General features: G+C 42.9%; 1 protein-coding gene across 3 annotated transcripts in view; it reads left to right on the top strand.

The window, feature by feature from the left end:
- The window catches only part of FYB1 (FYN binding protein 1), an 838,597-nt gene that overhangs the window by 587,517 nt on the left and 237,250 nt on the right, over positions 1-13,830 (top strand). For all 3 annotated transcript variants that reach the window (XM_069627166.1, XM_069627167.1, XM_069627165.1), the window contains exons 6-7: positions 3,027-3,064; positions 5,454-5,577. In XM_069627166.1, coding sequence (XP_069483267.1) covers positions 3,027-3,064; positions 5,454-5,577 — 162 coding nt within the window. The remainder of the gene's footprint in view (positions 1-3,026; positions 3,065-5,453; positions 5,578-13,830) is intronic.

Raw genomic sequence — 13,830 nt, 5'->3', positions numbered from 1 at the left:
AGGCTGGAGCATGATAGATCACTTCGCAAGCGGTCTGATTCAAGGGCAGGTCTTGGGCAGACAGCCAGGTTTTGGCCTTTCTCTTAAATGCCAGGAAGGAGGGTTCGGCTCTAAGTGGGTTGGGGAGTGAGTTCCAAAGTTTTGACGCCCAGACTGGGAAACTGATCCCGCCAGATCTCTGAAGGTTGAAATGGGGTATGAAGAGGCAGTTAGTCTGAGCACTTCTGAGGGGTCTGTTGGATGTGTGGATAGAGAATCTATTGGCAAGATAGCTGGGCGCTTGGTTGGCGAGGCATTTATGAGTTAGAGCCAGTGCTTTTAGAGAGATTCTTTGAGTTACTGAGAGCCATCGGATGCTCCGTCTGGTGTCAGAAATGTGTTGGTTCCTGGGGATATTTAGTGCAGCTCTAATGGCATTATTTTGGATGATCTGTAACTTATTAATATTGCAGAAGTTGGTGCCAAGATAGAGGGCATTGCAATAGTCAATTTTGGACATAACCAGGGTCCTGGCTAGTGTGATACAGTTGGCTGGCGATAGGAAAGGATGACATGCTGTGATGAGCTTACATGTGTAAGCTGCAGCGGAGGATACTGCGTTAGTTTGTCTGGCAAGAGAGAGGGTGGGGTCGATATGGATGCCTGACGTTTTGGTATCCTTTGTGACCTTGATGATATTACCATCAATGATGAAAGATTTAAACGGGGGGTCTAGTTTGTTGAGTCTTTGGTGAGAGCCTAGGATGAGAAGCTCTGAAACACACAATCCTTGTGGTACCCCGCAAGTGACTGGTGAGTGTTCCGCGGCCGCAGAAGGGGAGAAAACCCTCATAGATCTGTTATCCAGGAATGAGCTGATCCAGGCCATTGCTCTGTCAGAAAAGTGGGCAGCTAATTTGAGGTGTCGACAAAGTATTTGGTGATTTACAAGGTCAAATGTCGCAGATAGATCTAGTAGGAGTAGTAGGGCCAGTTTACCCTTATCTTTTAGGTCTTCAATCTGTGTTTTAAGATCAATAAGGGCAGTTTCAGTACCGTGTCGTGGATGGTACCCAGATTGCCTCAGTCCCAGGAGTTTGTTGGATTCCAAGTAATCTCGGATCTGCAAATAGGCAGCTTGATCGAGAATATTTAGCAAGAATGGCACCGTAGTGATGGGCCTGTAATTGGTTGGTATATTTGCATCCAATGATGGTTTTTTAATGAGCGGGATGAGCCAGGCGTCCGTCAGGTTGTCAGGGACAATTCCAGAGCTAAATGAGTAATTTATGAGAGCGGTAATGAAGGGAGCTAGATCATGAGAGGCCTCCTTAATAATCGGAGCAGGGCAGAGGTCACCCTGGCAGTTCGAAGGTTTGAGGTTGTTAATAATATTTTCATCTTCATTGATGGAAGGGGGTGAAAAGTTGAATGGTTTCAGCGAGTCGAGATTGGTGTCGTTTCTGACCATAGGGGCTTTAGGTTGCCGGTCAATCTGCAGACAGGTTTTTTTTGTCATTGATTTTGGTTTGGAGAGTAGCTATTTTCCCAAGAAGCACCTTTTGAATATTGGTGTACCACGTACTATCTTTGGCGCAGGTGTCAGGTGGGGTGACAGGGGATTCCAATTCTTTTAGTATTCTGAATAACTCTTTAGTATTTGATATTGCTTGTTCGATTTGCTTGTTATAGGTGTCTTTTTGCACCTGAAGTATGGCCTCTTTGTAGTTAAGAGTGGCTAGGGTAATACTTGCTTTATTTCTTTCAGTGGTATTACTTTTCCAAACGCGCTCCTAGATTCTGTTTTTCTTTGCGTAGGATTCTCAGCTGTGGTGTAAACCAGGAGTTGAGGTGAGCCCGTGGTTTAGGCTTTCTAGATTTGGTGGAAGCAATGTGGTCAAGGGCTTTCAGCATAGTCTGATTGAACATGTCTACCAGGACAGTTGGGTCAGTGCATGAGGAAGTGTGTTCATTGAGAACTGGGAGGATTAGTGGGAGTAGTTTTTCACAAGTTATGTTTTGCTTATTTCTTGGGGAGATCGCAGGTGGGACATCTAGAGTGGTACTGATAATTCTGGCAGGAATACTGAAGGTGATTAAGTGGTGGTCTTTCCACACACATAGTTGGTTAGATTCCACATTGATTTCACAATTTAGGTCAGCTATCCAGTCCAGGATTCTGCCCTTGGAGTGTGTGGGCTCGTTGATATGTTGTGTGAAGCCTAAATTAGATAGCAATTTATTGATATCGTAGGCTGGAGCATCATTAGTGTCTTGGAGACCCAAGTTGAAATCTCCTAATACGATGATTTGAGATTTAGATTTAGTGTTACCGGCAATAATGTAGGATAGGTCTTCGGCAAAAGTGGATATGGGCCCAGGCCTCTAGATCAGGTGGAATGTGATAGTCTGATTCAGCGTTAGAGCTAATTTGGCTGTAAGTACTTCCGCTGATGTGATTTGATGCACAAGGGAAATGCTGAAGGCGATAGAATTTTTATGTATGATGGCAATACCACCAGGTTCACGAATCAAGTACCAATCGGCCTCTTAGAATATAGTGTCCATGTTTTGTTGAAAAGCAGTGTTCTTAAGAATCCATTTTCTTCTGTTCCAAAGGCAGTTTCATGGAATAATCCCCCAAAACAATTAAGAAACAAGAAGCAAGACATCCCTTTTGCTAGGGAACCTTTTTTGTAACCCGGAAGTACTTCCACTGCCTCCTTGCTGGATAAGGCCCTCACAAATAAGCTAACATGAAACCAGAAGTAGTGTCAGACTTTGTAGATTGATGAAATTTGTCTTCAAGTGCACGAAATATCAAAAACACCGAAATAAATCATTTGGGAACACTCTTTTAACTATTAACATTATTCTATTCATCAAAGGAGATAGGACATGTTAAATCACACGTGTTGCCACGTCATGCATAAACTTAAACATGCTCAATGCATCATTAGTGTATTCGCCACGTAGCCTGTTATGCTTATTTTCTTTATACATGAATCTAATGCAGATAAATTGCTTCTTTCATTTTTTTTATCTAGAGTGACGAGGAGATATATGAAGGCATAGATGACAACAGGTACAGTTTATGTTCATTCATTTTTGTATGTGCATATGTGAGGAAAGATAGCTCAGGGGCAACGCAATGCAACACAAGTTCGAATCCCCATCCCTCCCTTAGAAACCACTCGCTAGTTTTAAATGCCTTATAAAAGAACAATTATAATCATATGTGTGCATTCATATGCATGCCTAGATAACCTCAATCCCTATTTTCTGTGACTCTCACAGTCACAGTAGATGCAATCGGAATTCAGTGGTAAAGTTTGGCATACATTGTTTGATTTGAACTCAAATTATAATGTGTCCCACAGCTCACCTTGGTTAGATTGATGTATTTACTGACAGCAATAACTATGTGCAAAGAGGGTTGTGTGCCACCGGCTCTCACAGGAGGCACACTTTTGACCGTCTTGGAGAAGATGCAGCTACAGCCGGCAAGGACATTAATTCATTAATTCACCTTTTATTACGTGCTTAACACCAGAGACGAGTCTCTAAGCATGGGACTGGAATTCGTACCTGTGTTGCTCTGTGGTGTCTTGCTTCCAAGACAAACGCGTTGCCCCTGAACTATCCTCCCGTCCTAGGACATCATGGAACACGATCAGCAGCACCCCATTCTCTTCAGTAATGTAAGTGCCCCCGTCTGAATAGCAGAGAACTGCACACCCTAGGATCATGTGCCTCAGACCCTTACCACTAAGTAAGCCAGAGTAGCCACTTAGATGAGGAAGGGCACCTTTCAGGAGTAATCCGTTTCCCTCCATTTGGTCAGTGTGTGGGATATTCCTAATAGGTTACCTTAGACTATGGTCTCAAACATTTGGCTGTCGAGACGAAACCCACCACGATCCCTCACCAAAACATCTAGAGAACCAAAAGTTGCAGAGCCATGCCGGAGCCACTAGAGATCTGCGCCAATCAGAGATCCTAATTTGTGTGCCACTTTTCAGCTGGTTGAACAGTGTTTGCTTCTTCTTTGGCTTTGGCAAGCAATAGCTGTTTCTACGAGTCCTTGTAAAGACTAAGCAGATATCTTGGGTGGCTCCTTCTCGTCTCTGGAAATGGCGGACTTCCAAATGTGTGACCTGCCTGCATCATTGTCTGAGTTTTGGGATTAATTTGTCTGCTAAAATTAGCAAACAAAAATGTGCCCTCTGGGAGACTTGGGAATGAGAGAGCAGGAATTCTGTGCCTGGAGAGTAGCATGCGCGCCTGCTCTCCCCATCTCTTCTCTAGCATCCTAGCACTTGTGCAATGGCATAGCAGGAAGGGATATGGGCATGGCCGAGAGAATGCAGTAATGCTGTGCTTTGCTCGGCCGGCAAAGCGCAGTCTTCCGCAGTGGGCGGCTGATAGGAGAACAGGACACAAAGGACAGCGCCTTGCTCTCCTCTAGCCACCCACTTTGGGGGGTCTTTATTTCCCCCTGTGACAATGCACCATTTAGGGGAAAATCTCAGTCTAGTTTTCACTGTATCCATGGAGAAGAACTTGAAGTCCGTCTTCTCTTTCAAGAATGCAGCGGCCAAGACATAGGATGTAGTATGGAAATCTTAGTGCTTCAAAAACCTTTGGGAGAAGGTAGCTTCAAGGATCATGAACTAATAGTACAGCACATTCGATTTGATGCTCAGACCCAATCATGCATCATTTCAGAAGGTGTGGCCCAAGCCCGATCCTTGTAGATCCTGTTAGTTCTCATATGGCCTGATAGCATGTGTTTAGCGACCTCTAGGTGGAGGAAAGCTTCTCTTCTTTTTTTAACGTTTCCAAGATGAAGCACACACTACAGTGGAAAGATAGTTTTAGGATTCCAAAGACCATACATGCAGTTGCGCAAGAATCATACTTGTTCAAGGTGCCAATACTTTGCATGAATATAATTATAAAAACCCAAATTCATATTTATTGCACATTAAAGAATCAGTGAAGCAGGAGTTATGATAGATGTATATAAATGACCTAAGAAAGAATTCAACATCGACTTGTCTTTATGTCATGAATATGTATATAGTGGTATAGTTCCCGCACACAAGCATAACTAGTTAGGTAATTCCTGGATATTATCTTACGATACAGATTTGACTTCTGAACTACTTCTGCTCCGCGGGTCTTGATCAGTCTGTACAGGTGTGGCAGAACACCTACAGAGATAGGAATAAGCTGGACGAGCCACCAAATTATCAAACACAATTCGTTTTCCGGAAAGCCCATCTAAGTATTTAAATATTCCATATTCAATTTTATAAATGTTTCGAATAGATATTGCGGGTAACCCAAAAACCTGACGGGCGCCTCGAACAGCCCAGCAATGCATGCCCAGTCACATCATCTAATTCGCGGTGCAAAGGTTTTAGTTCTACTGATCGATCAAACTGTTTTTACTTCTTCATTTTGAGAAGTCCTGCGTCAACAAAAGAAGATGAGAAGAGGAGAGAGAAGGAAGAGAAGAAACGACAGGAGCAGGAGAAGAAAGAGCAGAGAGAAAAGGAGAAGAAAGAGCAAGACATGCGAAAGCGGTTTAAAGTAAGGTCTACGTCCTGCCAATGTTGTTATCATTATTATCTAAACTATAAATAGCAACAACGCTGCTTGAGGCTTACAAGTTATTTACCATGCTTAGGGAACCGCTGGGAGACTTGCTGGTGATTCTGGGCTCTCAATTCCCAATAACGAATTTCTATCATAGTGTTATCCCTGGTGAACGTTCGTCGACTATGAAATTGCCTAAAAGGAGCTATTGAAGATTAGATGTTTTCCCACTTTTAAAAATGTATTTCTTTCAAAACATGTGGTGCTCATTAAAAGTTTGGGGTGCGGGCAGAAAGTGGCTGTAATTCTGTTACCGCCACTTTTCCTGCTCCACCAAATTAGAACTTTTGGCGGATTTACGGCTGGTGAAATTACTGCACGGTAGATCTGCCGATTTTCAGAGGAAAAGTGACGGATTCATCTCCAGCTTGTTGCTGGAGGTAAATCGTCCACTTTACCTCCAAAAACCATCGGATTTTCTGCTGAGTAATTCCACCAGCAGTAAATCTGCCAAAAATTCCCATGGACTCAGAAAGTGGGAAATTACCACCACTTGTAATACCGTGATAAATCCACTGAACCAAGTGACAGTAGTAGTAATTGAGTTTGGTGGTATTTTGACAGATTTACAGCCGTAATACTGCCAAACTCGTAATGAGGCCCTCAGAGTTCTTACTTCTTTAATGTCCCCTTCCATCTCTGAGGTAGACTGCCCTACTCTAGCTCATTGGCTGCCCCTCCTTCCTTGGTGTCTTCAGCCAAACCACTTGGGTTCACCTTCGACTCCGACCTACATTTCAAAGCTCCTATTGATGTTCCACAAGGGCACTTTATTTCTTCTTGGCATAACACACGTCTCTCATGGATGGCCAGACTGCCATCCAATCTTTGGTTTTGTTCTGGTTGAATGGCGGCTTTTTCATTCTAGGTGGATCACCGCCAGATTCCTTGAACCCTTTGCAGGTCATCTCAGATTCTGTTGTCATGGTTACCACTTACACCTGAAAGTTTTATCACCTTACCTGAAGTCTTGGTTAATATGCACTGGCTTTTGTTTAAGTTTTCCTGCATTTCCTTCATGGATCCTGCCTTGTTTCTGCCCACCATTGTGGTTGAGGAGCTGCAGTACTTGGGATGATGAACGGGAAAGAGTCCCCTATGCCATGGTATTCGTAGGTTACAAAGCCTACATGTCTGCATGTGACATTATCTCTTCATACACATTCTCCCTGGGATCACAAACGACCAGCAACTCGCTTCCTCTTCCTACATTCATTCGGAATACTCAAAAACCCACATTTTTTTAGCTGATTTATCACTCATTTATTTAACAGTGTTTCACCTGTACTATTCAGCGCACCATTCATTTTTTTGTAATCCTTGTTTTAAATAATCATGATTGGGTTATTTTTTCTTTTTTACTTTTATCAAGTCTTTTGTATATCGCCTGGCTGACTCACGGGGGAAGAGCAGCATTTAGCTAGTGTTTAAAACAAGGAAGCGTCTATGCGCAAAGTGTAAATAGTTCTGAATCTCTGCTGTTTACAAGGACAAAGGATAAATAGTGCAGACTCTCTGTTGTTTACAAGGCCAAAGGGTAAATAGTGCAGAATCTCTACTATTTTCAAGAACAAAGGGTAAATAGTGCAGTATTTCTGCTACTTACAAGATGAAGGGTAAATAGTGCAGAATCTCTACTATTAACAAGGGTGATGAGTAAATAGTGCAGACTCTCTGCTATTTAGCAGGACAATGGCTAAATAGTCAGGAATTTCTGCTACTTACGTAGGGTAAATGGTGCAGAATCTCTACTGGCGAAGGACGAAGGGTAAATAGTGCAGACTCTCTGCAGTTTACAAGAACGAAGGGTAAATAGTAAACACTCTCTGGTGTTTACAACAACAAAGGGTACATAGTGCAGACTCTCTGCTGTTTACAAGGACGAAGGGTAAATGGACAAGGGGTATATAGTGCAGAATCACTACTATTTACAAGGAGGAAGGGTTAATAGTGCAGAATCTCTGCTGTTTACAAGGACGAAGGGTGAATGAACAAAGGGTAAATAGTGCAGAATCTCTACTATTTACAAGGAGGAAGGGTTAATAGTGCAGACTCTCTGCTGTTTACAAGGACGAAGGGTAAATGGACAAAGGGTATATAGTGCAGAATCTGTACTATTTACAAGGAGGAAGGGTTAATCAAAGGGTAAGTAGTCCAGAATTTCTGTTACTTACAAGGACGGAGGGTAAATAGTGCAGAATCTCTGCTGTTTCCATGGACAAAGCATAAATAGTGAAGCATCTGTGCTTTTTACTATATACAAGGACAAAGGGTAAATAGTCCAGAATTTCTGCTACTTACAAGGACGAAGGGTAAAAGTGCAGAATCTCTGCTATTTACCAGGACAAAGGGTAGATAGTCCAGAATTTCTGCTACTTACAAGGAAGGGTAAATAGTGCAGAATCTCTGCTCTTTACAATGGCGATAGATAAATAGTGTAGAATCTCTACTTTTTAAAGCGATCAAAGGTAAATAGTGCAGAATCCCCGATGGTTTAGAAGGACAAAGGGTAAATAGTGCAGAATATTTGCTGCTTACAAGGACAAAGGGTAAATGGTGCAGTATTTCTGCTACTTACAAGGATGAAGGGTAAATAGTGCAGAATCTCTATTAACAAGGGTGACTCTCTGCTATTTACCAGGACAAAGGGTAAATAGTCCAGAATTTCTGTTACTTACAAGGACGGGGGGTAAATAGTGCAGAATCTCTGCTGTTTCCATGGACAAAGCATAAATAGTGAAGCATCTGTGCTTTTTACTATATACAAGGACAAAGGGTAAATAGTCGTTAATTTCTGCTACTTACAAGGACGAAGGGTAAAAGTGCAGAATCTCTGCTATTTACCAGGACAAAGGGTAAATAGTCTAGAATGTCTGCTACTTATAAGGAAGAAGGGTAAATAGTGCAGAAGCTCTGCTGTTTCCATGGACGAAGCATAATTAGTGCAGCATCTGTGCTTTTTTTTTTTTTTACCAGGAAAAAGGGTAAATAGTGCAGAATCTCTGCTCTTTACAATGGCGATAGATAAATATTGTAGAATATCTACTTTTTAAAGGGATCAAAGGTAAATAGTGCAGAATCCCCGATGGTTTAGAAGGACAAAGGGTAAATAGTGCAGAATATTTGCTGCTTACAAGGACAAAGGGTAAATGGTGCAGAACCAGGGACATCATTTGGGAATCGCCCAGGGTCGCAGCTGCGACCCCTGAGGTCTCCCTTGGCGCCATGGCTGCCTCCAAAATCGTGTCCGGGTCTGTTGTGGTGGAGAGGGGACCTACCGGGACATTCTGCCCTAGGCGGACCCGGTAAGTCCCCATTCCAAATGCCATTCCCCATTCCCATTTCAGCCCCCATAGGGCTCAATGGGAAGGCGCTAATAACGGGCCCGCTAGCTGGCTGTGCGGCACCCGCGAGCATCACTCGTAATTGCTCACCATTATCAACGTTGCCGCTGCAACCATGCTGCCCACCCCCATTCTTCCCTTATGGGGCAGAATGGGAATCGGGAGCCCGGCAATACCGCCACCCGCGACCGGGCAATTACCGGCCCATTCAACTCGTAATGGGCTGGTTATTGCCCAATCGTGGGTGGCGGTGCCAGTAGCGAGTTTGGCGTAGCCATTCCTGAATTAAAGGCACGGCTACCGCCAAACTCGTAATGAGGCCCAGTGTCTGCTACTTCAAAAAAAGCCTCACTCCTGATATTGCCAAATAGTAACTATTAACTGTGACAATTCATATATTGGACATCAGCTTTTGTCTCCTGCCTTACTCAAGGCAAGTCGTTTTTAATGTAATGTCCCATGATACCTTTGTGTATTAAAGACTCATCTGTGATATAATTTTCTGCAATATCACTGATGTTACTATTTATGCAAATAAGGAGGGCCAACGCATCTTTTGCCACGCTGTGCACTGCAAATCCTAGGGCTGGCATTGCTTAAAGGCACCTAATGTGAAGGGGCATAGCCAGGCATTTCTAGTAACATTTTAATTGCAACAGTAGGACTGTGCGGTATGACGCGTTTAGTGGACACGTCCTCATCGCCACAATCTATAATCGTGAATCACAAGCTATGAGCTAGATGCCTCACTCATCACTAACCTCAGAGAAACTGTCCTACAAAAAGTTGCTCCGTCTTTGATGGAATAAAACATGCTTTGTCTTCCACTGTCCCACCTCGCTACCACCCCACCACACAAATACCAAACTACAACGGAGCGCATTTTGCTCTGGGCGTAACGTGAATGGAAGGTGTAAACATATTGCGTAAATCTTGTGCACCTTTTGGCACGCCACATTTTCATTCATTTTTATGGCAAAGAGGAGGAGTGGAACGCAACGTATTTTTCCATCGACTCCCTTCCTCTCCACCGTATAAATGCCCCAGCATTTGCACCGGCATGCATTTTCATGCAATTGTAATTGTAAACCCTGCCTGCTGTGCTCCAATGGTTGGCAGCATTTACTAATTTTCACACGGAGTGCAAATGACCAAAATCTTGCAGTGGGGAGCCGCCAACGTGTATGTCTACACGGAAAAGTTCTCCACTGCCAATGAGTTCATTTAAAATGACCACCAACCTGTCCATGCAAGCTTATAAAAACACATTTGCGTTGTTAGAGATCCTATTCTCCTCCGGGTGGACTCTACTAAGACTTGTTTACAGCTCACATTAAGGTGAAACACTGCTGGGAGTGCACAAGCACTCCCACATGCTTCAGAATGAGCAGCCCACTGTGAATTTTTCCAGTCACCCGCCTCAGGGGATTGTGGCCGTTTTGTGATGGCTGTTAAATATGTTAGTGTCCTTATTTGCTTTGCTATTTCTTCAGAGAAAAAACAGCAAGCGAAAAAGTAAGTTTTACAAGCGGGTGTACAGAATTATGAATTTTTTACTATTATTTATATCGTTAGTATTGTCAGAATGACTATTAAAAATTGATTTATTTGTGTGGTGTGCAGTTTGCATATCCCCAATTCCATCACTATTAAACTTTCAACTTGTTCTCAACATGCGGGCACTATTTTGATCCGAATGAGCTGCATCCTGTCCCCAAAAGGACATATTGACGTTTCCTCATGCACCAGCATGCTGATGCCTAAGCCTCCTCCTCATGGCAACGCTCAAACTTTCTCTCTTAATGACCTTGGACGTTTGTTCTTTCATAATCCAGTCCCTGCTGGAACTCATTATTTGGGTCCTAGGCCTCATTAGGAGCACGGCACAACATTTACCGCCACATTACCACACCACCGTCCGACGAGTTATGGTGCTAAGGTGGAAGATTGACAAAGCTGGTGGTAAATCTTCCCACCTTACCACCAAAACTTGTCGGATTTACGATGCAGAATTACAGATCAGAGTAAATCCAGAAAAAATTCCAATGAAGGCCTACGGACTCACAAAATCGGGGCTAACTCCACTGTTGAAATGATGAGGCCCAGGGGAATAGTTTTTGAAGAAGACTATTTTTTAAAAGCACCCCATGCCGCCATAGCCTATCCACTAATGGACTCTCAGCACCCCAGTTCCAGAAGGCCACAACCCAGAAGTAGAGCACAGGTAAAAAAAATGACAACAACGCTACTAGCATATTAAGAATAGACCACAACCAGGTGACCTTGACATCGCAAATGCACATGGAATACAACTAGAACATAATACCACTCGTAATCCCAGTGGTAAATCCACAGGACTGAGTGGCAGTAACAGTAAGCGATTTTGGTGGTAAACTTTTGGGTTTACCACTAGTTTACCCCCAAACCATGAATGATGACCATAGTTTTTGATATCACTCCCCAGTCGCCTTATTCTTGAAAGAAGGTCTTGGTGCAAACACTTCTGCTCATCCTCTCCCCTTGCCTCTCCCCAGTCAATGTCCCATTGGTGTGTTCTCTTGAACCCAGAAGGAACAGGAAATAATGGATCGCATTTTGGCAACATACTTTTCTCCTTAATTCCTAAAACCAGAAAAAAACCAAGACAAGCACTGGTAAAGCGAACACTTTTGACTTGTGTGTGGGCATGGGCTAGGCATTGCCCAGGAATGGCCATACTGGTACCACCTGGCCATAACATGTGAATAGCTGGCAAATGGTGTGAAGACCTGGGCATATGATGGTAGTGCCTGGGAAATGCCGATGTAATCCCTATTAATCCGCCCAGCAAATGCATGTTTTAAAAAGCTTTCACTGCCTGGAACAGATGTGACGAAGTGCATACTGCTTTAGAATCTGGTGAGTGAAGTCACACTTAGTTAATACATTTTTATCTTTCAGAAGACGCTCAGAACAAGCAATTTCAGTACCATATAGGCTGATAGTCTGATATCACTGTGCCGTAGAGCTAGCCCAAACAGATCACAGAGGGTTTGTTTTAGGTTGAGTAGGGATAGGCAGTGGGGGGTTAACGACCATAGGAATAAGCATTAAGCTTTGTCAAAATGGCCGAAACTCACTGCACAGAAAAATTGGCAAATACTGGGCAACATTCTCCTGCTTTGCTGAATTGACCTGCAGAAAAGTCGACCCATTTGTTGGCTGCAAAATGTTTTGGTCCCGCTAATTGACTGAAATTTCATGCAGCATCACAGAAAGAAATGAAGCTTTTCATTTTTACTTTTTATTAATGCGCTGGATTACAAATAAAACTTTTTGCATATAAATACAGTAAAGTAATAACTTAAACTTAGTATATCATAGAACTGAGAACAATATTCATATTAAAACATTACATTTCTAGATTATGAAATTACTTTCAATTCATTTGAATCACCAATATGCCATTATGATCAACATAACAACACAACATTACAATACAAGTCATTTTTTCGGCCTACCCCATATGTCAAAAGTTGCCCTAGAAGACACGCTAAAAATATAAGACCTAAATGGATCACTGCTTATATACACCGCGCAACGGACACAGGGGACCCATAACCACTTAAATAGATATTTTCTAACACGGGGCACTGCGTGAGGAGATGTCTTATCCTCTCGAGGACTGCACCGCATAATCTGCAAACCCGTTCCCCGGTTAGTTGCATCCTAGCACCCGCTACCTCTAAAGCAGGCAAGAGATTAAAGATTAAACCGTCATTTCAGGCCTAAATATGTCAGCCTTTTATCATTGAATAGTACCAAATAGCTGAATGGGGCTAGGAATGGGACGGATGGCTTTACATATGTTTGCAGGGGAATTTCACCTCCAAATATTCCACCCTGGCCCACACATATATATGCCTTCTTTTTTTAAAGATTGTTTGAGCAGCGTTACATTTTCTGCGATGTCTATTTCCCAGTCAATGTTCGCGTGAAACTCTGTGCTCACCAAATAAAGTTCTTTCATCACCTGATCAGATTGAAAGGGGGAACAACATCTCTCACCATAGCAACTCAGCTGGGTTTGACCTCGATCTGTTAAGATTAGAAATAGTAGCAAGCTTCACTACGCCTTAATGACGTTGCCATTGACAGAACGCCCAGCTCCATCCGAATGGCTGGCAATCCAAGAATTCCCTTCCACAATTTTCCCTCCAAGGTTTTTAACCATTTCAACTCGCTATCGTTGTGTACTTCGAGGCTGGAATATATACTGGAAACGCTACTTAAGTTGTACATCTGATGCAAGCCTTCTAAAGAATTGAACTTCAAGCAGGAAAACAAAAGGTGATTTGTGGGAAGAATCTGTCCCGCCAGCGAAGGGAATTTGGAAGTTTGCTGGCAGCCAGCTCGGTGATTGCACGAGGAACGCTGAAGACTAGTAAATGAACAGCGAGAAGGTGAAAGAGGAGGTGGCTTGCTACAACCCTCAGATACCTCACAAGGAGAGGGCAGCCTACCTAGCGAGTTATCTGAAGGACGTGGGTTGAATACCATGGCAAACAAAAGTCCTCAGAACACGATTCTTGACAATTTTCCACACAAATTCCAGTCACACTTCAGAAAAACATTGTAACCTTCATAAATAAATCAGCATAATTCATGAACATCAAGAGAACTAACGACTTGTTAAACATAGAATATCATTAATCAACGGATCTCCACAAAGACCTATCATCCAGCACCCGAAAGCAGACAACATTCAACACTTGCCACTCGACCATAAAACACACATAGAAAAATGCAAGAAATACATTTCTACATATTAGTCTCATTACATCTGGATGTGTGTGTTCTTAGA

Source organism: Ambystoma mexicanum, chromosome 6p (assembly GCF_040938575.1).
Source record: "Ambystoma mexicanum isolate Mex_15411 chromosome 6p, UKY_AmexF1_1, whole genome shotgun sequence".
NCBI classification, from domain to species: Eukaryota; Metazoa; Chordata; class Amphibia; order Caudata; family Ambystomatidae; genus Ambystoma; species Ambystoma mexicanum.
Note: the sequence above shows the minus strand (reverse complement) of the source record. Positions and strands in the feature narration are given on the sequence as shown.